This window comes from Triticum aestivum, chromosome 5A, assembly GCF_018294505.1.
Source record: "Triticum aestivum cultivar Chinese Spring chromosome 5A, IWGSC CS RefSeq v2.1, whole genome shotgun sequence".
Lineage (NCBI taxonomy): Eukaryota > Viridiplantae > Streptophyta > Magnoliopsida > Poales > Poaceae > Triticum > Triticum aestivum.
In genome coordinates, this window is record NC_057806.1 from 158,959,554 (window position 1) to 158,983,550 (window position 23,997).

The 23,997-nt window shown below is 44.5% G+C and overlaps 1 protein-coding gene across 1 annotated transcript; it reads right to left on the reverse strand.

The window, feature by feature from the left end:
• Positions 1-14,624: 14,624 nt before the first annotated feature.
• LOC123101259 (uncharacterized) lies at positions 14,625-15,043 on the reverse strand. The gene has a single exon (XM_044522787.1). It carries the CDS (start codon positions 15,030-15,032, stop codon positions 14,625-14,627), a length of 408 nt encoding a protein of 135 aa, XP_044378722.1. The 5' UTR covers positions 15,033-15,043.
• Between the last annotated feature and the right edge of the window lie 8,954 nt (positions 15,044-23,997).

A 23,997-nucleotide genomic window follows, 5' to 3' on the forward strand; every position in this document is an offset into this window, starting at 1 on the left:
AGGTCTTATAGTCCGGATGTGGCCTGGCGAGCCCCTGCCCGGCAGCTACTTCGGTCTGGTGAGGCGGCTTGTGGATGCCTACCCTCGGCTTGAAGTCATAAAGCGGTCCGTCTGCATCGAGGGTGCATGCAGGGCTTTTTCCCGAGTGAAGGTGCACTGGGCGAAGTTGGACGTCGTGAAGCTGGTGAAGGAGGGGCCGCCGGAGGGCAAGGAGCATCGCTGCCCCGAAATGTATTATGACAGTGTCCTGAAGGGTTCCCGCCTTGTGGCGGATGAATGTGCCAGAGATGTAATTTTTGAATAAACATGCTCATGTGATCCTGTAATGTGAAACGAGTCCATTTTCGCTATGCAACGCTGTTTTAATTTAAAATATTACCTTCTATGCAGACGTTTATAAAATCTGAGAGTTGGCCAGTCGTCGGCTTCTGCCCCCATGTAACTAGTACTGGGGTGTTCGGGATAAACCTGAGCACTATTTATCCCAGTTTTGGGTCCTTCGAGGGAGGTGTTCAGCACAACGAACCAGCCAATCGGACTATAAGGCTTTATCACTCTCACTTAGCTATAGAAGTCTACAGTTTTAAATTTTGGCGAAGCCCCTAGTATTTGGAAGGCAGAATTTTGGGCACTATACACGCCTAAGTCGGGCAAGGCCGACTCCTCGCCCGAAGCGGAAAAAGTCTTTAAGGACTTGAGGCCTCTCGAACAGCGACCAGCTCTCGCCCTATCATGACAGTCAGTTTTCGGCTTTCTCTACTGAGGTGCTCGTTCGGAAGAACCGGGACACAATCGCAGTACTTCTCCCAGCGCTACCTTAGCCGATATAGCGGAATGTAAGGTACCAAAGCATGGGAGCCGGGCAAACCCAACTATTGACCCAAGACATGATTCGGAGCTGATGCATATAATGCTATAAGTTCAGGGTGCCACACTGTTGAAAGTGTTCGGACTTCTCACACCGTATTATGGGGTAAACGAAAGCCCCTGGCGTACTGACCGTACTAGAATGTACGGGTGCAAGTTCTCGTAAATGAACATATAAGAAAAAAGGGATGAATAATGCAATAATAGACTAATGCTATGCGTTGTTGTTTAAATAATACGTCGAAGCATACTGATACAGGTAGTGCAATAAGCAGAAAATAGGACTATTTGACATGTCCTATCCAAGGGCAAGCTGCGTATGAATAGTAGAAAGTGGGTATATCGGTTATTATTAGAGACCACCTGGGGGTTCCCGTGTACATCTTAGCTTCTTGCCTCCTTGGTTGTTCCTTCCCGTAATGTGTCCTGCAATCGTACTGCCGGAAACGGCATTCAGAGAGTTTGGTCCTTAAAGAGAAAAAATGATAAAGGTATATAGCCCCTAGGGCGGTTAAGCCGCATTGTGGGATGTGCCCTGATCGTGCCCCCGCCTATGCCATGGTATTTTCAATGCGTAATTATGTACGCGCGGCACGGATTTCGTCGCTTGACTGGGACTGGGACGGGGGCCGAATTGCTAGGCGAGCTCTGAACATGCAAGGCAATCCTGTTGCAGTTTACTCCGGACTCGCTTGACGGTGTCCGGGGGCTGTATCGCCGAATTGGTGGTGTGCCTTAAAAGGCTGCTTTGTGCTTCTTCTGCGAGGGCCACAGTGTGCTCTTCCGTGCGGAGCGAGCGTTCTGTGTTTCCATTGACTGCTATGACCCCCCTAGGTCCTGGCATCTTGAGCTTAAGGTATGCGTAATGCAGTACCGCATTGAATTTTGCAAATGTGATTCGCCCGAGCAGTGCGTGATAGCCGCTGCAGAACGGGACGATATCGAAGATTAACTCCTCGCTTCGAAAGTTGTCTGGAGATCCAAATACCACTTCCAGTGTGATTGAGCCCGAGCAATGGGCCTCTACACCTGGGATGACGCCCTTAAAGGTGGTTTTGGTGGGTTTGATCCTCGAGGGATCTACACCCATTTTGCGCACTGTATCCTGATAGAGAAGGTTCAGGCTGCTACCGCCGTCCATAAGGACTCGAGTGAGGTGGAATCCGTCGATGATGGGGTCTAGGACGATTGCGGCAGATCCGCCATGACGGATACTAGTGGGGTGGTCCCTGCGATCAAAGGTGATCGGACAAGCGGACCATGGGTTGAACTTTGGGGTGACGGGCTCCATCACATAGACGTCCCTTAGTGCACGCTTCCGTTCCCTCTTGGGAATGTGGGTTGCGTATATCATGTTCACTGTCTTCACTTGTGGGGGGGACGTCTTCTGTCCTCCCGTGTTCGGCGGCCGGGGCTCCTCCTCGTCATCACTATGCAGCCCCTTGTCCTTGTTTCGGCATTTAACTTGCCGGCCTGCTTGAACACCCAGCATTCTCTGTCGGTGTGATTGGCTAGCTTATCGGGGGTGCCGTGGATTCGACACGAGTGATCTAGTATGCGATCCAAACTGGACGGGCCCGGAGTACTTCTTTTGAATGGCTTTTTCTGCTGACCGGATCTAGAGCCTCTGAATCTGGCATTGATTGTCGTATCATCGGTGTTATCACCGTTGTTGCAGCGCTTTTGTCTGTTACGACATGGTCTGCCGTTGGCATCTTTGGTATCCAGAGTACCCAGATTCCTTGATGTGTTATTGTTGTGAGCCAGCCAGCTATCCTCGCTCGCGCAAAAGCGGGTCATGAGTGTCGTGAGGGCTGCCATAGACTTTGGCTTCTTCTGGCCGAGGTGCCGGGCAAGCCACTCGTCACAGATGTTATGCTTGAATGCCGCTAAGGCCTCTGCATCCGGATAGTCGACAATTTGGTTTTTCTTAGTTAGGAATCGTGTCCCGAATTGCCTAGCCGATTCCCCTGGCTGCTGAGTTATATGGCTCAAGTCATCAGCATCTGATGATCGCACATAAGTGCCCTGGAAGTTGTCAAGGGATGGGTCTTCCAAATCCTCCCAACTGCCGACCGAGTCTGCTGGCAAGCTATTCAGCCAATGCCGAGTTGGTCCTTTGAGTTTTAGTGGGAGGTACTTGATGGCATGTAGATCATCACCGCGAGCCATGTGGATGTGAAGGAGGAAATCCTCAATCCATAAAGCGGGATCTGTTGTACCATCATACGATTCAATATTTACGGGTTTAAAACCCTTCGGGAATTTGTGATCCATAACTTCATCAGTGAAGCATAGGGGGTGTGTGGTGCCTCTGTGCCGGGCTATATCCCGACGTAGTTCATATGAGTCTTGTCTGCTATATTCGGCCCGGCCGGATTTACTTTTAGTGTATCCGGCACGACGGTCATCGTCTCGTGTTGGCGCGCGCCCCCGTGACCCGTATATTGACCTTGCATGTTTTGCCCTACTGTCCAATACGTCTCGCAGGTCCCATGTGTTTCCCCAGGCCTTGGTATTTTTGATTGGGTGGCGGCGGGGTGCAGGCTGAACTTCAGGTTGAAACGCCTCTCTGGCTCGGCCACGCGGTGGTCAGTCAGCCGCATCGTACGCTGGTGATGGAGGTTTCAATGCTTCCTCCTCGAGGTGAGGTAGCAACCTGCGCTTTGGGTAATTCTTGGAGGGGCACTCGGGTTCGTATTCCTCGGCCGCAAGGACTCTGGTCCATCTATCTGCTAGCAAGTCTTGATCAGCTTGAAGCTGTTGTTGCTTTTTCTTCAGGCTATTTGTTGTGGCCATAAGCCGGCGCTTGAAGCGCTCCTTCTCAACGGGATCCTCAGGCACGATAAATTCTTCGTCGCCGAGGCTCACCTCGTCTTTGGAGAGAGGCATGTAATTGTCCTCCTCCGATTCTCCATCTGCTCCTGCTCTGGAGGGCTAGCTTGTTCACCCTCCCGCTCTACATCGTCCTGGAGGGGATTGTGGTTGTCTTCGGCACTATCCGGAGTGTTATTGTCTCTTGTGCCGGTATCACTACTTTTGCTGTGGTGGGACTTAGAGCGGCGCCGCTGACGTTGGAGCTTGGGTTGCTTCTTGGAGGGGTCGTCCTCCGCTGTCTCATCGCCATTGCCTTCTTTGGGGATGTCCACCATGTATATATCATATGATGAGGTGGCAGTCCAGCGCCCTGTGGGCGGTGGTTCCTATTCATCTCCCGCATCATCGTCCATACCGTCGATGTCTTCGGAGTTGAAGTCGAGCATGTCGGTTAAATCGTCGACAGTGGCTACTAAGTGGGTGGTGGGTGGGCAGCGAATTTCTTCGTCATCCGCACCCCATTCTAGCCGGACATAGTTCGGCCAAGGTTCTCCTGACAAGGAGAGAGACCTTAATGAATTTAGCAAATCGCCGAAAGGAGAGTGCTGAAAGATATTCGCGGAGGTGAACTCCATGATCGGCGCCCAGTCGGATTCGATAGGCATGGATGCAGGCGGCTCGGAGTCCGTGGCCAGAGACGAATCCAGTGGTTCGGCGACACGGCTCTCATAAGGGGTGAAGTCAGTATCCGGCTCCATTGCAACTAAGAGTGCGGCCTCCGTGGCGGGGTCTATCCCCCCGTCCTCGAATGGCGCAGTTTGCTCCAGATTGAAGGCCGGAGTAGTTGTAGGTGTGATCTCCCGAACACTATCCGACGGCAGAGCTAAATCATGCTCGTCGTGATCGTGCGGCACACCTGACATGGGCTCGAATCCATCGAAGATCAAGTCTCCGCGGATGCCGGCAATGTAGTTTAAGTTTTCCGAACCTGACCTGATGGCCAGGGGTGTAGCTCTCAATCTGCTCCAGATGGCCAAGCAAATTGGCCCGCAGTGCAAAGCCGCCGAATACGAAGATCTGTCAGGGGAGGAAAACCTCACCCTGGTCCACATCGTTACGGATGATTGAAGGGGCCATCGAGCCTTATGCTGACGGCACAGTGGAACTCTCAATGAAAGCACCAATGTCGGTGTCAAAACTGGTGGATCTCGGGTAGGGGGTCCCGAACTGTGCGTCTAAGGCGGATGGTAACAGGAGGCAGGGGACACGATGTTTACCCAGGTTCGGGCCCTCTTGATGGAGGTAATACCCTACGTCCTACTTGATTGATATTGATGATATGAGTATTACAAGAGTTGATCTACCACGAGATCGTAGAGACTAAACCCTAGAAGCTAGCCTATGGTATGATTGTGTGTTGTCCTACGGACTAAACCCTCCGGTTTATATAGACATCGAAGGGGGTTAGGGTTACACAGAGTCGGTTACAAGGGAGGAGATCTACATATCAGTATTGCCAAGCTTGCCTTCCACACCAAGGAAAGTCCCGTCCGGACACGAGACGAAGTCTTCAATCTTGTATCTTCATAGTCCAACAGTCCGGCCAAAGGATATAGTCCGGCTGTCCGGAGACCCCCTAATCCAGGACTCCCTCAATTATTATCATGAAAACTAGAAGAACACACTTTCACAAAGCAATCTTTTTTAGCACACATACTAGCGGTTCTTTCTTTGCACTCATCGATGTAAATTCTCATGGCTTTGACAGACTCATTGATATCATGTTTAGGTGGAATCGATCTATGTTTCAAAGAATCAACATCAAGAGAAATTCTATCCACGTTCCTAGCCAACTCATCAATCTCAAGTAATTTTTCTTCAACCAAAGCATTGAACTTCTTTTGCAAACTCATAAATTCTTTAACACTAATCTCAAAATCAGAGGGCATCTTATTAAAATTTCCATAAAAGTTGTTGTAGGAATTACCATAATTATTAGAGGAATTACTAGGAAATGGCCTAGAATTAAAATTTCCTCTATACACGTTGTTACCAAAATTGTTCCTACCAACAAAATTCACACCCATAGATTCATTATTATTCTCAATCAAAGTGGACAAAGGCATATCATTATGATCAGAATAAACACTTTTATTAGCAAACAATTTTGTAAGTTCATCCATCTTTCCACTCAAAACATTAATCTCTTCAATCACATGAATTTTTTTACTAGTGGATCTTTCAGTGTGCCATTGAGAATAATTAACCATAATATTGTCTAGGAGTTTAGTAGCTTCTCCTAAAGTTATTTCTATAAAAGTGCCTCCCGCGTTCGAATCTAAAAGATTTCTAGAAGCAAAATTCAATCCAGCATAAAAAATTTGTATAATCATCCACAAATTGAAACCATGTGTAGGGCAATTATGTATCATTAATTTCATCCTCTCCCAAGCTTGTGCAACATGATCATGATCAAGTTGCTTAAAATTCATAATATCGTTCCTAAGAGAGGTGATCTTAGCGGGAGGAAAATACTTAGAGATAAAAGCATCTTTGCACTGATTCCATGAATCAATACTAGTTTTAGGCAAAGAAGAGAACCAAGTTTTAGCACGATCTCTAAGTGAAAACGGAAATAGCTTCAATTTAACAATGTCATTATCCACATCTTTGTTCTTTTGCATATCACACAAATCAACAAAGTTGTTTAGATGGGTAGCGGCATCTTCACTAGGAAGGCCAGAAAATTGTTTTTTCATAACGAGATTCAACAAAGCGGTAGTAATTTCACAAGATTCAGCATCGGTAGTAGGAGCAATCGGAGTGCTAACAAAATCGTTGTTTTTGGTATTGGAAAATTCACACAATTTGGTATTATCTTGAGCCATCGTGACAAATAATCAAATCAACACACAAGCACACAAGAAGCAAGCAAAAAGAGACGAATGGAAAAGGGGCGAAGAAAAGGCAAAGGTTTTCAAAAATCACTTTAGAAGTGGGGGAGAGGAAAACGAGAAGCGAATGGCAAATAATGTAATGCGAGGGAGAAGAGTTTATAATGGGTACTTCGTATGTCTTGACTTGGCGTAGATCTCCCGGGCAACGGCGCCAGAAATCCTTCTCGCTACCTCTTGAGCATGCGCTGGTTTTCCCTTGAAGAGGAAAGGGTGATGCAACAAATTAGCGTAAGTATTTCCTTCAGTTTTTGAGAACCAAGGTATCAATCTAGTAGGAGACAACACACAAGTCACCTAGTACCTCCACAAACAATCAAGAACCTTGCAACCAACGCGCTAAAGGGGTTTTCAATCCCTTCACGGTCACTCACAAAAGTGACATCTGATAAAGATAGTAAAGTAAATATTTTTGGTATTTTTGTTGTATAGATTGGAAAGTAAAGATTTCAAAATATTAAACGAGATGTGATGTAAATAAAAGAGATGCAATATAATAAGAAAGAGACCTGGGGGCCATCTATTTCACTAGTGGCTTCTCTCAAGATGGCATGTATTACGGTGGGTGAACAAATTACTGCCGAGCAATTGATAGAAAAGCGCATAGTTATGAGAATATCTAGGCAATGATCATGAATATAGGCATCACGTTCATGTCAAGTATATCGAAACGATTCTGCATCTACTACTATTACTCCACACATCGACCGCTATCCAGCATGCATCTAGAGTATTAAGTTCATAAGAACAGAGCAATGCATTAAGCAAGATGACATGATGTAGAGGGATAAAATCAAGCAATATGATATAAACCCCATCTTTTTATCCTCGATGACAACAATACAATACGTGTCTTGCTGCCCCTACTGTCACTGGGAAAGGACAACATAAGATTGAACCCAAAGCTAAGCACTTCTCCCATTGCAAGAAAGATCAATCTAGTAGGCCAAACTAAACCGATAATTTGAAGAGACTTGCAAAGATATCAAATCATGCATATAAGAATTCCGAGAAGAACCAAATAATATTCATAGATAATCTTGTTCATAAACCCACAATTCATCGGATCTCGGCAAACAGACCGCAAAAGATTCCGGCAGATCGCCGGAAGGGGCCCCAAGATGGGATCTCATGGGTATAGAAGGTTGCAGTGGTGGAAAAGTGGTTTTGTGGCTCTTTGTGGTCGATCTAGGGTATAAGAGTATATATAGGCGGAAGAAGTACGTCGGTGGAGCTACGAGGGGGCCACGAGGGTGGGGGGCGCACCTACCCCCTGGGCACGCCCTCCTGCCTCGTGGCCGCCTCGTGGCATTCCATACTTCAACTCCAAGTCTTCTTATTTGCTTTCGGTCCAAGAAAGATCATCTCAAAGGTTTCATTCCATTTGGATTCCATTTGGTATTCCTTTTCTGCGAAACTCTAAAGTAGGCAAAAAAACTGAAACTGGCACTGGGCCTCTGGTTAATAGGTTAGTCCCAGCGATCCATCTATGGACTAGTGCAAGCATCTCAGAGTTGGAATATATGCTTTGATGAGTTGATCAAAGCATATAGTTTTATACAGACTTTTGGAGAAGCATGTATTTACAAGAAAGTGAGTGGGAGCTGTGTAGCATTTCTGATATTATATGTGGATGACATATTGTTGATCAAAAATGATACTAAATTTCTGGATAGCATAAAAGGATACTTGAACAAGAATTTTTCAATGAAAGACCTCGGTGAAGCTGCTTACATATTGGGCATCAAGATCTATAGAGATAGATCAAGACACTTGATAATTTTTTCAATAAGTGCATACCTTGACAATTTTTGAAGTAGTTCAAAATGGAACCGTCAAAGAAGGAGTTCTTGCCTGTGTTGCAAGGTGTGAAGTTGAGTAAATACTGAAAACCCGACCACGGCAGAAAATAGAAAGAGAATGAAAAGCCATTCCCTATGCCTCAGTCATAGGTTCTATAAAGTATGTTATGCTATGTACCATACCTATTGTATACCTTAGCATGATTTTGGCAAGGGAGTTCAATAGTGATCTAGGAGTAGATCACTGGATAGCAGTCAAAATTATCTTTAGAAGATTAAGGAAATATTTCTCGATTATGGAGGTGATAAAAGAGTTCGTCATAAAGAGATTCGTCGATGCAAGCTTTTGACACCGACCTAGATAACTCTAAGTCTTGATCTAGATACATATTGAAAGTGGGAGCAATTAGCTAGAGTAGCTCCGTGCAGAGTATTGTAGACATAGAAATTTGCAAAATACATACGGATCTGAATGTTGCAAACCCATAGACTAAACTTCTCCGACAAGAAAAACATGATCACTCTTTGGGTGTTCATCACATAGCGATGTGAACTAGATTATTGACTCTAGTAAACCCTTTGGGTATTAGTCACATGAAGATGTGAACTAATCACATAAAGATGTGAACTATTGGTGTGAAATCACCCGACGATGTGAACTAGATTATTGACTCTAGTGCAAGTGGGAGACTGAAGGAAATATGCCCTAGAGGCAATAATAAAGTTGTTATTTATATTTCCTTATATCATGATAAATGTTTATTATTCATGCTAGAATTGTATTAACCGGAAACTTAATACATGTGTGCATACATAGACAAACAGAGTGTCACTAGTATGCCTCTACATTGACTAGCTCGTTAATCAAAGATGGTCAAGCTTCCTAACCGTAGACATGAGTTGTCATTTGATGAACATGATCACATCATTAGAGAATGATGTGATTGACTTGACCCATTCGTTAGCTTAGCACTATGATCATTTAGTTCATTGCTATTGCTTTCTCCATAACTTATACATGATGCTATGACTATGAGATTATGCAACTCCCGAACACCGGAGGAACACTTAGTGTGCTATCAAACGTCACAACATAACTGGGTGATTATAAAGATGCTCTACATGTGTCTCCGATGGTGTTTGTTGAGTTGGCATGGATCAAGATTAGGATTTGTCACTCCGATTGTCGGAGAGGTATCTTTGGGCCCTCTTGGTAATGCACATCACTATAAGCCTTGCAAGCTATGTGACTAATGAGTTAGTTGTGGGATGTTGCATTACAGAACGAGTAAAGAGACTTGCCGGTAACGATATTGAACTAGGTATGATGATACCGACGATCGAATCTTGGGCAAGTAACATACCGATGACAAAGGAAACAACGCATGTTGTTATGTGGTTTGACCAATAAAATCTTTGTAGAATATGTAGGAACCAATATGAGCATCTAGGTTCCGCTATTGGTTATTGATCAGTCCCGGTCATGTCTACATAGTTCTCGAACCCGTAGGGTCCGCACGCTTAACGTTCGATGACAATCGGTATTTTGAGTTTATGTGTTTTGATGCACCGAAGGTAGTTCGGAGTCCCGGATGTGATCACGGACATGATGAGGAGTCTCAAAATGGTCGAGACATGAAGATTGATATATTGGAAGGTTATGTTTGGACGCCGGAATGGTTTCGGATGAGTTCGGGCATATACCGGAGTACCGGGGGGTTACCAGAACCCCCTGGGGGCCAAATGGGCCTACATGGGCTTTAGTGGAAGAGAGAGGATGCGGCCAAGAGGTGGGGACATGCCCCCCAAGCCCAATCCGGATTGGGAGGGGGCTGGCGCCCTTTCCTTCTTCTCCTCTTCCCCTTCCTTCCCCCTCCTAGTAGGACTAGGAAAGGGGGGAAACCTACTCCTAGTAGGAGTAGGAATCCCCCCTTGGGGCGCACCATGAGGCTGCTCGGCCCCCTCCTCCCCTCCTTTATATACGGGGGAGGGGGCACCCCATGGACACATCAATTGTTCCTAGCCGTGTGCGGCGCCCCCCTCCACAGTTAACACCTCGGCCATATCGTCGTAGTGCTTAGGCGAAGCCCTGCGCCGGTAACATCATCATCACCGTCACCACGCCATCGTGCTGACGAAACTCTCCCTCGTCCTCAACTAGATCAAGAGTTCGAGGGACGTAACCGAGATGAACGTGTGCAGATCGCGGAGGTCCCGTGCGTTCGGTACTTGGATCGGTTGGATCACGAAGACGTTCGACTACATCAACCGCGTTACTAAATGCTTCCGCTTTCGGTCTACGAGGGTATGTGGACACACTCTCCTTGCTCATTGCTATGCTTCTCCTAGATAGATCTTGTGTGATCGTAGGAAATTTTTGAAATACTACTTTCCCCAACAGTATTGTCACAAAAGAGTTTCATTGGACCCGATGCACTAGGTATTACACCTAGATCGTATATGAACTCCTTCATCCAGACTCCTTCATTTGCTGCTTCCGAAGCAGCTATGTATTATGCTTCACACGTAGATCCCGCCACGACGCGCTTCTTAGAACTGCACCAACTGACAACTCCACCATTCAATAAAAACACGTATCCGGTTTGTTACTTAGACTCATCCGGATCCGTGTCAAAGCTTGCATCGACGTAACCATTTACGATGAGCTCTTTGTCACATCCATAAACGAGAAACATATCCTTAGTCCTTTTCAGGTATTTTAGGATGTTCTTAACCGATGTCCAGTGATCAACTCCAGGATTACTTCGGTACCTCCCTGCTAAACTAATAGCAAGGCACACATCTCTAGTACACAGCATTGCATACATGATAGAACCTATCTCTAAAGAACAGTGCACTGGTACACGATATGATCTGTCGTCATGACCCATGAACTGAGCTTCTCACTAATCGAAATGGTCCTCTCAGCATGTTTCAAGGGAAGCAAGAGATCATTTTCTCAGGATATTAGTCACCCAATCTTCCCAATAGTATTCCTTAACTCATGAATTGATACACTTGTTCATTCTCTTTCTATTTCCACTGGTTTCTTTTGTTCACTTGCAATGCGGCATTTGAATCCATTTTACTCCACTTCTCTCTCTTTTCTTCCTGATGAGGGTGATGTACTGCGGGTACCTGATCATCATGACTGGAATTCCAGAGGATTCCTTGAGTACTCGTTACTTCGAGGTCAAATGGTGCGATGGTATTCATCCAAAATAGGAAACTGGTAGCGACTTGCATTTGATGGACTCTTCCTTCCTGTAGGAATAGGGGAGAGTCGTAACGTGAGCCACCTTTCCTTTATACAGCAGTAATAGCACATGCAAGTTCCTAGGGTCTATATAGCTAGTCAAGGATCATAAAACAATTAGCAAATCATCATGTGGAATGATGTAAACTAGCCTAAAATAGTGAAAGAAGCCCTCATACCCACTCCTCTTTCCCCACCAAACCAACAAGTAGTAGGTTGGTGGGCCTCGGTATCTCTATTTGCTAAGATGGATACCTACACCACTCAATAGTTCCAATTCATTGTTTTTTATCCTATAGGAAAGAAAATGCCTCAAGCAATTTTGTCCTTTCCTCCAGAGTCATACGACGGTCTTCACAACCTTCCACCGGAGGCTTTTCTCTGTTTTCCTCCGGAGTCATACGACGGTCTTCACAACCTTCCACTGGAGGCTTTTCTCTGTTTTCCTCCTCTTTAGCCATTGCTTCTTGAATCATATCTTTGATCTTCTTTAGGGGCAATTTAAACATGTTCGCATCCCGCGGGAAGCGAAAAGCCAGAAATAGAATTTCCTTAGGTTTAAGAACCGAAAGGAGTTTATCCAGATTTGGTGCCAAACCCGGGAAAAACCCTAAACGAGCTCTTAAAAAAGAGATATAAGTAGGGTCATAGGAATCCTGAGATTCCCCTCCCTCCACTTTGGGTGGCTTCCACTGCTTGTGCGAGTGAGCAATTATATTGCGGATATCCCCCGGTTCCAAGATCTCGAGCAGAGGAAAGTCCCGGGGGAACGTGTGCACCATGAATAGGATCTCCTCAGGTTCCAGGAATGAAAGAAGTGAGTCTATCTTGCACTCTAAACCAGGGAAATCTTTATATTCCGAGCACAAAAGCCACCCCTTAAAGGTTTCTTTGTAATTGTCAGGCGGTCCCCCCGCTCCGGAGGAGAAGCTTCTTCTATGGCTATGGCCAAAAGGAGAAATAGTCCTGTTCATTATATGGCTATGGCCAAAAGGAGAAAAGGATCCGGTGCGATGAGTCTCATCCGTGTAATATTTTGGAATTCCTCTTCCAACTCGTCCCGGAATGGGCGTTATGGCAAAGAACAAGAAGAAAAAGACAGAAGGAATTTGTCCAATAGTAACAAATGGTGCCTCCACAGGTTGACATCCGATCCAACCTAGTAGTAAGAAATCCTCCAAAAGCAACCAAAATATTCCTTGGTGAATCGGTTGAAAACTTGAACTACGCACATACATTTCTTTAAAAAAAAGGTAAAGCCAAGAGAGATATAAAAACTGGTGCTATTGCGGCTACACCTCCCGCTTTGTCAGGTATACTACGAAGAATGGCATGGATCGGTAGGAAATACCATTCCGGCACAATATGAGGCGGGGTGGGCATCAGATTAGCAGGTATATAATTGTCGGGATGCCCCAAAACATTAGGAGCAAAAAAATCCAAATGGAAAAAAAGATAGCAGAAGCTACCCGACCTACAAGATCCTTTACATAAAAATAAGGGTAAGAAGCAATTTTATCCATCTCAGAATGTACACCCCTAAGATATAAAAGAATCATTCTGAGATCGGATTTAGGTCTTTCTGCACCATAGGAGAAAAGGCAACAGGAAGAATTGCTCAGATCCATTCAGTAAGCAGGGGTGAGGCCTCCCCAGTGCCCGATCTTGGGCCCCTACACTTCTATGGGTTGTTCCAGCCTCTGCTAGTGGGTGGTTTTTCATTTCTACAACAGGTGCTTGGTTCAAAAAAAGCTTATGAGTTGAGTTCGTCCTCAGCTACGGATTGGGGGCAGCATTCTCAGATTACTTGACTTGCTGCTAGCTTAGAGGAGAGAAAAAAAAATCCCGCTTTCATTTACCTTTAAGTCTGAGAGAAGGCTTTTTCTTTCTATTAAAAGATCACAAATCAGAGGGGTGATCAGTCCTCTTTCAATCCTTCATCTTCTTATGAGTAGCTGCCACAGGGGGTCCTCAGTCTGAATCCTCCTCTAGCATTGGACCAACAGTCAGTCTAGCTCTCGCTCTTATCCAATTTCCTTATCCTTTCAGGGCAAGGTCGGAGTAGTAGGAAAATACAATTTATTTTGTTGCATGCGGACCCGCTTGTGAGACTGAAGAAATTGAAGCTAAATGACAATCTTAACCTACTTGCTTACATGATCCTTAAGAAACTATGGACTTTTGCACCTTTCTGTCTAGCTTGCGTTATCTTTTAGTTCTCTCCCCTCGGCAAAGTGGATAGGAAAGAGTCTTGCTTCCATTCCACTAGCCAAGAATAAGGAGAGTGACTTTCTCATTTGAACCTCTTAAGCTGACTTGAAAAAAAAAGTGGTACACCCCTCAAAGATATAGGGACCGCCATGCTCGTCCACTTTCTTGATAAACGACTCGATGCATTTTCTCTTCCTTGCCGCTGAGATTGAGACATATCAAAAAGATCTATTACTAAAAGAAGATTGGGATCATCCTGTGGTTACCGGATGATGGGAATAACTAAGCATAAATTTGGAAACGAGCACGAAATGTCTATAAATGAATTTTCTCATTATTCGTTATTTCCGGGTCTTTTCGTTGCATTCACTTACAACAAGAAACAACCACCAGCGTTTGGTGCAGCACTTGCATTTTGGTGCATTCTTCTTCCTTTCCTTGGTCTTTTGTTCCGTTATATTCCAAATAACTTATCTAATTACAACGTATTAACCGCTAATGCACCTTTTTTTATCAAATCTCAGGGACATGGTCTAATCATGAGGGTAGTATTTTATCATGGTGTTGGATCCCAAGTTTTTATGGATTCCTTTTTTGTTACCGGGGTCGACCCCAAAGCCATAATGTCTCAAAATGAAGAGGCTATAGAGAAACTTTGATTTTTTCCTTTGTCTCGAACTTCGTGAAGAACTCCATCCTATCTCTCCAACAAAAAAGTCAGGTTGCGTCCCAGTTGTACACTCCCTTCATTCGGAGAACCCTTGTTGATTCTGAACTTCGTTCGCAAAGTAACCGTCCTTTTAACGGGCCAACCCTTTTTAATGCGCCGCTTGACCCTGTTTTGAAAATGAGCTTTGCTCTTCTGGGCGCTGGGCGCTCCCGTGGTTCGCGAGAAGGAAAAAGGACTAATCTTTTGTTACATCTGGCATGAGATGAAAAAGAGAGAGCTTCGTCTATCAATGAACAGCAGATTGATGGAGCTCTTGGCATTGCTTTGTTTTTCTCTCCTTTCCTATCAGCGAGTTCCGATCCTTTTGTTCGAAATTTCTTCGTTCGTACCGAACCGCTTGCAGAATCAAATCCAGTTCCACAAGATCCTATATCAGCTATACATCCTCCTTGCATTTATGCCGGAGATGTCGCCAATGCTATGGGCTTTGGGTTATGTAGATCAAAAATGATGAATGGGATTGTGGCACTCCACTCGCCGCCAATGCGGAAGGATGCCGCCGAAAAGAATGGAACGCTGCTTCGCTCTGCTGGATGCGTCGGATCCCATATAAGAAGCTCGCTCTTTACCCGATCATTCAAACATTTTGTGGGCGGCGCGCCTGCTCTATTGTTGCGTAGCAATAGAAGCCTGCTCATGCTGCTTCGGCAGCGCCTTTTCTCCTTCTCTTCCCTCTGGACAGGAGCGCTAATGGACACGGGGAGGGAGCAGACGAAGCGTGTCGTTCGTAATGGAAAGGAAGACACCACTACTTCGCCTCTTTGTTGGACCGCCGGCGCGAACACGGTGGTCTCTGACCAGGACCAGGAACCAATTCGAATTTGGATCTTGACATGTCGGTTGTTTTTAACCGTAGGCATCTCGCCAGGAAGTTGGTGGGCTCATCATGAATTAGGTCGGGGTGGCTGGTGGTTTCAGGATCCCGTAGAAAATGCGTCTTTTATGCCTCGGGTATTAGCCATAGCTCGTATTCATTCAGTAATTCTACCCCTTCTTCATTCTTGGACCTCGCTTCTGAATATTTTGACTCTTCCATGCTGTGTCTTAGGAACCTTTTCTTATCTGGTAAATTGCCAGTAGCCCTTCTGAAAGTCTCCCAGGCGTGGTATCATCGGATCCACAAGGTCAATTTGTATCCATTTGTTCGGAAACCGTAAATGCCAACTACACTTCTTGCTGAGGATGAAGGTGCCATGGCTGATAGCGCCAGCCATTCCCTCATTGAAAAGAAAGCGCCAACCCTGCTACTAAAGCTAAGGCCAACCGCAGCCCAGTGAAATGAAATGCATATGAAAAATAACATAGATTAATCTTGATGCGATCGATGCAGACACACTTCTTTTCTTAGAGGCTACAGTCAGAAAAAACAACTTCGCAAATCACCCTAAGAGTGCCATATGAAAAAACAAAAGCAACTGTGGGTATAGACCAATTTCCTGCCCCAGAAGAGGCTCAGCCTACCAAACCCTGCTCTTTGCCTGCTTACCGAGCTCTCCTCATACCGAGTATCTAGGCATTTCTTCTCACAATCCGGTTGGGAGAAGGTTGGCATTCTTTAATATGTCACTGGGGACCCGTACTTACTTGATGGAATGGATGGGATGATGTGTTTCAGTTCAGCCAGTAGTGGAGGTTTCCTCGGCCTAGTCGCGTAAGAGCCCCCTTCTTTTTCAAGTTAGTTGAAAGAAAAGCAATGGGGAAGGTTGGCTTACCAGTTAATTGGTCTGTATCATATCTTGCTATGGTGGGACATCCTCTTCAGTTTAGGTATCCGGGCTGGCTGTTAGCTTTAGTCGTTCGGCACTCTTCCTTCATTCTCATTCAACAAGGAGAAGTGTCTAATCAAAATCATTGGTTGAGCATCGCGTATATTATATGATGTCCAAGAATTGAACTAGCGTTTAAGGTCGATCAAGTTCAAACAATTCGGCTCTGCAAGATCAATCAGATATCAAGTAAGAGATAGGCGCTTCCTATTAGTTATAGACTGCTTCTGTGACAAGTGGATCCCTTTAGGTTTAGTTGTTAATTGTACTATTCTCTTCAATAATTAGGTCTTCCGTATTCCTATTGGGGTCAGTGGTCTTCACCACTCACTGAGTCTAGATTCGTTTCATGGGTATTATTTGATGAGTGATCATCAATCTCTTCCATTGCTCCTATGTGCTGCAGGTACATGGGCCATGGGGCCTAACACACACTATACAGCCCAGCCCAATACTCAACACTCCCCCGGCTAAAGATATCTAACATGCCTATCTTGTTACAAATTGCTAAACCCTCACAAGGACCTACTCGTTTAGTAAAACAATCAGCTACCTATTCACTATACTTAATGTTACCCCCTTCTTCGACCGAACAATCTCAATCCGAAGGAAGTATCGAAGAGGTCTAAGATCCTTTACCTCAAGGGCTTCTCCCAGTCTTGCCTTCAAACATTTGATTTCTTCAACATCGTCTCCAGTAATCACAATATCATCCACATACACCGCCAAAATGGTGATATGGATTCGTCTATGCCGGTACTGTATGATCTCCATTACACTGAGAGTAGCCCATACCACAAACAACTCTCCTGATCCTGTCCACGCCTGTGGCGACTGTTGCAAGCCATACAAAGATTTCTTGAGCCTACACACCTTCCCATCAGTCTGTTTGTTCCAAAACCTGGAGGAATGTCCATATGGATCTCTTCTTGTAAATAACCACCATGAAGAAAAGCATTCTTCACATCTAGCTGATGTAAAGGCCACCCAAAGTAAGTTGACTGTGCATGAGATTAAGGTTCTCACCGTGTCCATCTTCGCCACTGGTGCTTTGGTCTCATCATAGTCTATCTCCCGTCTTCCTATAACCTTTTGCAATTAGCATTGCCTTCTATCTATCCACCTTACCCTCTGGAGTCTGTTTTACGGTGAACACCCATTTGCATCCAACTGCTCTTTTTCCTGCTCGGAGTGGAAGAAGATCCCACATCTTGTTCTTCTGAAGTGCACCAAGCTCCTCCTTCATTGCGTCTTTCTTTCCACCGGGGATCCCGCTTTGCAGCCTTCCAATCCTTTGGAATAGACACTGATTGTAGAGATGCAATGAATGCTTTGTGTGCGGGTGAGACATAAGAGTCTAAAACTCAATTTGCAATGTCATGCTCATAGCCATATCGTACCGGAGGCTTTCCAGCATTAGTCCTAGTCTCTCTGCGTAGTGCAAGCGGCAATTCCAAAGAAGTATTACCACTTGTCTCATTTTAACCTCCATCTTGCTCTTGTGGCTCCTCCTCGACTACCTCAGGTTGCTCTTGTGGTTCTTCATCCAAGACCACTAGCGGTACAAGAAGAAGGGGTCCCGGCTCGGGGCCGGGGGTATCTTACTTCTTTTCCTCTGCGTTCGTGACAAGCTAGTAGGCACTCTTGTGTGGGTTGGCTCATTCCCCTAGAAAAAGAATATTAAGAAGATAGATACCATTCCATCGATACTAGATTCATTCTTTCTGCTCAAAAAGAACAAAGCCTCTATTGTGGGAAAAGTCTTTGAAACCCGAAGTTCTAAAATAGAAAATGGAATGAAGAAGGGGTGTGAACTTATGGCTAACTATACTAGCTCCCCTAGAGGGATAATATAGCTCCTAAAGGATGATTGTTTATGGTATATTATCGTAATTGGAGAATTTGACCTGGTGCTGACTTGCTGTTGTTCTGAGAAGGGGACCTTGAAAAGCTTGACAAGTTTTTTTATATTTATCGATCCAATCTGTCTACAGATAGGCGCCTGCTGTGGCAGCAATTAATTAATCTCCGCCTTAGCATACAAGGACCATGGCTCGCAGTGGGTAGTTACGGTGGTTTTGAGGAGACCCGCTCAAGGTCACTGGTTCGGAGCTATTCCGAGATCTCAAGGAGAGCCAAGCTCAATACGTGCAAGAAGAAAGAAAGGCTTCCACCTACGACTGTAGCTGCTGGTACTTTATCTCTGTCGCTTTCAACTCCCACTCCTTCTCCATTTGGTTTCTAGAGGAAGTGATAAAGAATAATATATCTTGTGTAACTAATCTTTCTTATCGAAAGGTTATAGTTCGTAGATCATTTCTATAAGGACTATTTGAGCCATATCCAGTGCTTTGGACCTCTTTTAGCTGCTAGGTATCTACTGGGTTCAATCCCCACTTCCGCTTGAAATGAGTAAGTCAATCCTCTTGCTCGACTGTGATACGAATACTATTCATACACAGACCCAGATCCAAGATATGGGGCATAGACAGATAAGAATGGCTTCTGAGTTGCATTCATTGCACTCTGGAATGTGGGGCTCCTTGGCTGCTGTGATGGAGCGGTATCAGCAGATACTTGCAAAGATCAAATCAAGCAGAAGAAACAAGGAAGTTAACTCAGCGCCATCGGCCACCTTAACACGAACAGCTTGGGACGGAGGTGTAATGCCTGACAGAGAATCAGCAATAGAATGCATTTTGCATGCATTTTTCATCGAGTGAAACTACTTGAATAAACTGGAAGTTTTAAACCATGTACTCTTGAAATCGCTACCCCCTGGGATGGAAAAAGAGGCTCAGGTTTTAGCCCTCTGTTTTACCCTGGAAGTCGTTGTTCGTCTTTCGATATGAGAGGATGGCAAGTGTCCGCAATGACTTAGCGACTTAGCCAATTGGTTACAGATTCTAGACTGATCGATCAGATCACATCATCTCGAGCAAAGAGCTGAGAGCAGAGAAGCGACATCGCTTCGACACTCCTTCCTCTTTTCATTATGAAACCAATATCAAGCAAGATATGAAGAAGAGGGCAGCTCCCTGGATTGAACACATAAAGTAGTGCCAAGATCTCCTCTATGCGAGAGAGAAGTTCTCAGAAATGATGGAGCTGTTGGCTTCGGTCATTGTACACTTGGTTGCTAAACTGCACCCTTTACGGCGTCTGTAGGAAGAATTCATTCTGGTCCCAAAACTTATAAGAGATCTTGGTAGTGAATATGCAATGCTGAATTCCAATAAGTTGGTACTTCGCACAAGGAAGAAGCTCGTGTTAAAGATAGTTTAATCCAGACCGAACCCTACCTTAGCGTCTCATCCCCACCCACCAAGTCTTTATCCGCGGTGAAAGGAGTGGTTTAATTCGATGCAAGGTGCAAACGAGCTTTTCCAAAGGCTCCTCGGCTAAGAAAAATAATAGTTGTATTGGCAAGGCATGAAAGGGATTTTCTAATGCTATCCGAAGACGAATCGGAATACGGAACCGGAAGCCGTAGCCCAGAACCTTTAGCTTGAGCGGAAGGGGAGGAAACCGTCTATTTCTCACTGATTGGGAGATTGGATTGGAATCCGAGGAGAACTGATTGGATGTCATGGAACGAATGGGGCACTACGTTGGTTACCCACTGCTAGCCTAGCGGAGATTTCTCTATTTGTTGAAAGTGGAAAGGAGTCATATTTGAATCGGAAAGTTGGGCTCGTTCACTCACACCTTTCTTTGATTATCGATGACTTGGCTTCTTGCTCAAGTAAGCATCCGGCATACCAATTCATTTTCCTTGGGGCTCGGCTCGCTCCTTCCTATCTACGTTATTCTTTCTTTGTTACTCTCGTAATGACGTTCCGAAAGAAATCAAGGTTACCAGGTGACAACTCTGATTCTTCTTCCCTTATAGAACCTTCCCGCAAGAAATCAGTGGAAGTGGGTCCGCCCCTACAACTCATCAAATCTGCCTTCTTTTCTGTTCTGCGTTGTACATATTCTCAAGTTATGAGAAAGAATGGATTTGAATGCAATTTTGAATTAACAAAATAAACGAATGAAGAATATTTTTACCTCTTATCTGATAAGCAATCAAAGCATTTGAACTGCTCAATGAACAATAAAGAAAGAGCTAAGGTAAAAAAGTATATGTGAGTAAACCCATTTTATTTTGAGTTTGCTTTCAGCTGAACATGTTATAAGTACAAATGAGGTGAGGCTTGATTAGGTGGCTTTGCAAGAACTAGGGAGGAACACAAGTTATGTACTTTAGGCTAAACATATGAATTTAGAAGATCAACCTTTCCAATTGGACATAAACAAAAGCAACCAATAATATATATATAAACTTCCATAATATTTTCTCTATGGTGAAGTAATTTCATCGATAACCACTAAACGATTAAGTAGCGATGTATGCAAAGCTAGACAACGAACATTTCATAATACACTCGTTCTGCATATCTTTAGGATAAAAGAAAAAACTGCGAAAAAATCCGTTTTCCTAAATAAAAAGATCAAGAAATATATTTTGTATGGTTCTTATTTCGTTGAAAACGTTTCCATGAGACTTTCTTTCATTGAAGAAGTCCATGACTTGTTCTAGGTGATATGAGGTTGAACAGGCTTTAGAAAAAATGCAAAGAAGGGTACATGAGGGTGGAATAAAAATCAAAAAGATGACCCCTTCTTTCTTCCTGAGCATTACCGATAAATATTCATTCTTTATACGTTAGGTTGGGTTTCAGATGTATATCATTTATTATATGAAACCAAAAAGAAGAAATGACAAGAAAGTTGTATATAGATGGAGGAATAAATTATGATGTGGAAAACAAGGCAGGGGTTCAAATCCTGTCATCCCTACCTATTACTTCTCCTATGGGCAGTAACGAGGGATCAATTGAGATCGATTCAAATTGGACAAAATTCAGAGTTTCATTTTTCTATATGCATGCGGTACAAAAATCATCCTTTTCTTTACTGCTTTATCTCCCGAAAAGCGCTCTTAGTTCAGTTCGGGAGAACGTGTGTCTCCAAAACCCAATGTCGTAGGTTCAAATCCTACAGAGCGGGATTCTGTTCTTGTTATGTCGAATCCAAAAAAAAGAACTTATATAAATATAAGAAAATGAGACAGTAATGAGGTCCATATCGTCATCGTAATAAAAAGAAAGATCTGCAAGCATTCTTTATGGGAGTCGGGGCTTTCTGATTTGAAGTTGCTGGAAAAGGACCTCTGTGATCGGTTGATCATTAGTCGTTTTTTTAAGGTAAGTACGCGACGGTAGAAAGCATTTTTATTACTCCTGTTGAAGGAGGCAGTGGTCCAATTGGCTATTGAAGTCGGTGGATTCTGCCTAGAGTAATCTCTAAAATAGTGAAGCCAGTAGCAATGACTTTGTTTTCAAGCTACTGAAATGCACTTAAATGTTGAATTTGGATTAGCAAATTACACGAGTGATGCGGCAGCCATTAATATTTATCCCTTGAAATTCTTGTTTATATTCATTGAACCAAGTTGGATCTGTGATACCAGGGTGGTGGCTTTAACAAATAAGCTCCAATTGATCCATTATTTGAGGTGGCCACCGGTGGTAGCCCTTAGGAAGTTCTTAACTGCACTAATTTACCTCTTATTTCTCTTACAAACCGCCTCCGTAGGGGCTTCAAGCGAGCACGTTTCGATGTCAACGAAGGTACGCCCAATTAGGGATTGAATTCTCTTATAATTCAATCAAAAGAGCATAACATCTTAGCTAAATGTCTGACATAGCGTCCGATCCCGGTGAATTGGGTTAGTTAACCGCACCCTTTGGTGAAGAAGGGGGTATTCTTAGGCACTAGTTATTTTCTTATGTGTGGACTTCGACCTTACAAAGTATGAGTCCGTGCCTTCCTAAGTTGGTCCTGAATTTCCAATGAAGTTTTGATTTTCTCGAGGGACGTAGCAAACTGTTTGGTTGGCTCCGAGCATTCTAAAAATAGAGTCCTGCCTAGACAATGTTGATAACGGGAAATCTCTAACCTCCGTGGTGGGTGTGAAGAAGGGTACAGCTAGAAAGCGAGAGAATATCTTTATGGATATGAGTCTGAGGCAGAAGTCTCTGAATGCGGGCCTGACGAACCTTTTGTACCAACATCATCACGAGATTCTGTTCCTGTGGTAGATGACTCAATAGGCAGGGCCTAGAACCTCTAAAGAGGGTGTGACCGATCACCAGATCACGATCAAGAAGAGTCAAAGATGTCTTACTAGCGCGAGCAATCATCCAAATCTGGTGGTTTCTCAACCAGTGGGTACATTTTTGTTGCACATTGTGAGTTCATATTTTCTTTTCTAAGAAACAAAAGTTCGAGCAGATCCGTTCTAGCAGGTACAAGAACTCCCGTTCGGTAGGCGTCTGCTTTAGCAATGTCTTTGATCCTCGATCAACAATTTGAGGAAGACGAGACAGAAGCCTTTGGATGAAACCAATGAATCTTCCGATCCGAAAGACGAAGGGGCTAGGCGCTTACCTACTATCTACACATTTCCTCTTTGGCGTTGGCTCCACCAGTTTTGACTGTGAGTCGCTTTAGTTATCTCAAATCTTTGGCAGGAAGGGGCCAAGCCAAATAGTGCTCTTTAGAAGCGTAATCCGTGCTTGAAACTCCTTCGCTAGGATCCAAAAACCTATGCTTCCGCTCTTCCTCACCAGGCAATGCTTACTCTTCTCGATCAAGATTTTGGAGACTTTGAAGCTCAAGGACACGACAGCGCTTGAAACAAATGCTTTGTTTTGGCACCTTCATCTTCCTTTATAACATTAGTAAATTCGAGCTAATGGGACCAGTTTTGAATTGCCTAGAGGGTGGAGAAGTCACATCATCTGAGGTTTGTTGTGGGTTCAATTATGACCCCGGTCTAGAAGCCGGAGTGGTTGCACGTGTAAGTACATCATGTTACATATCTATTTTAAGCTAAGCTAAATGCCTAAAATAAACAACTTTCTATTAAGTGCGGCATCCTCTCTTCGGGGCGAGCCCTATCGATGATTTCATTATGTACAATGTGAAACCTGAAATACCAACGGTAGTTTCCAAGTGCCATCTCTATTCGACTCCCATGCTTATTCTTGAACGCTTGAAGGGGAAGTCCGGGCTGGGTCAGCTAAAGGCGGAGCCGGGCGGGACATGGTATTAGCTCTCTATGTGCTATTAGCTTAAGCTTATCACTCTAGCTTATTACCCTAGGCAGAGGGGGTAGGGGAGCATCACTAGAGAGTCTCCGTACCTGGTACAAGATCCTGGCTTATATAAATTCATTCAAGGTTATGGCTGAACTGGTCTCACCGCTTCCTTCCTCAATGCTAGCGGGACCCTTGCTTTCCATTGCCTTTCGAAGGGGACCGACCATATGCATACTTCTTTTTGTACAACTTTGCTCTGTTGGAGCCTTTGCAATAAGAAAGTGGATTAGGAGAGAGAGCTCGCAGACGATGTTCCCTTCCTTCTATATATCCATATATCTATCGCCCCCGGGCACTCCAGAGCCAGTGTGACATTCTATCCGAAATGCATGCATCTCACATTAGGTAGCCATCCATGACCCCGTGTGTGTTTCCCAATTGCT

Excerpts from the sequence above, each read along its gene's own strand:
- LOC123101259 (XM_044522787.1), bottom strand. The coding sequence starts at position 15,032 with ATGCAAGGAGGATGTATAGCTGATATAGGATCTTGTGGAACTGGATTT.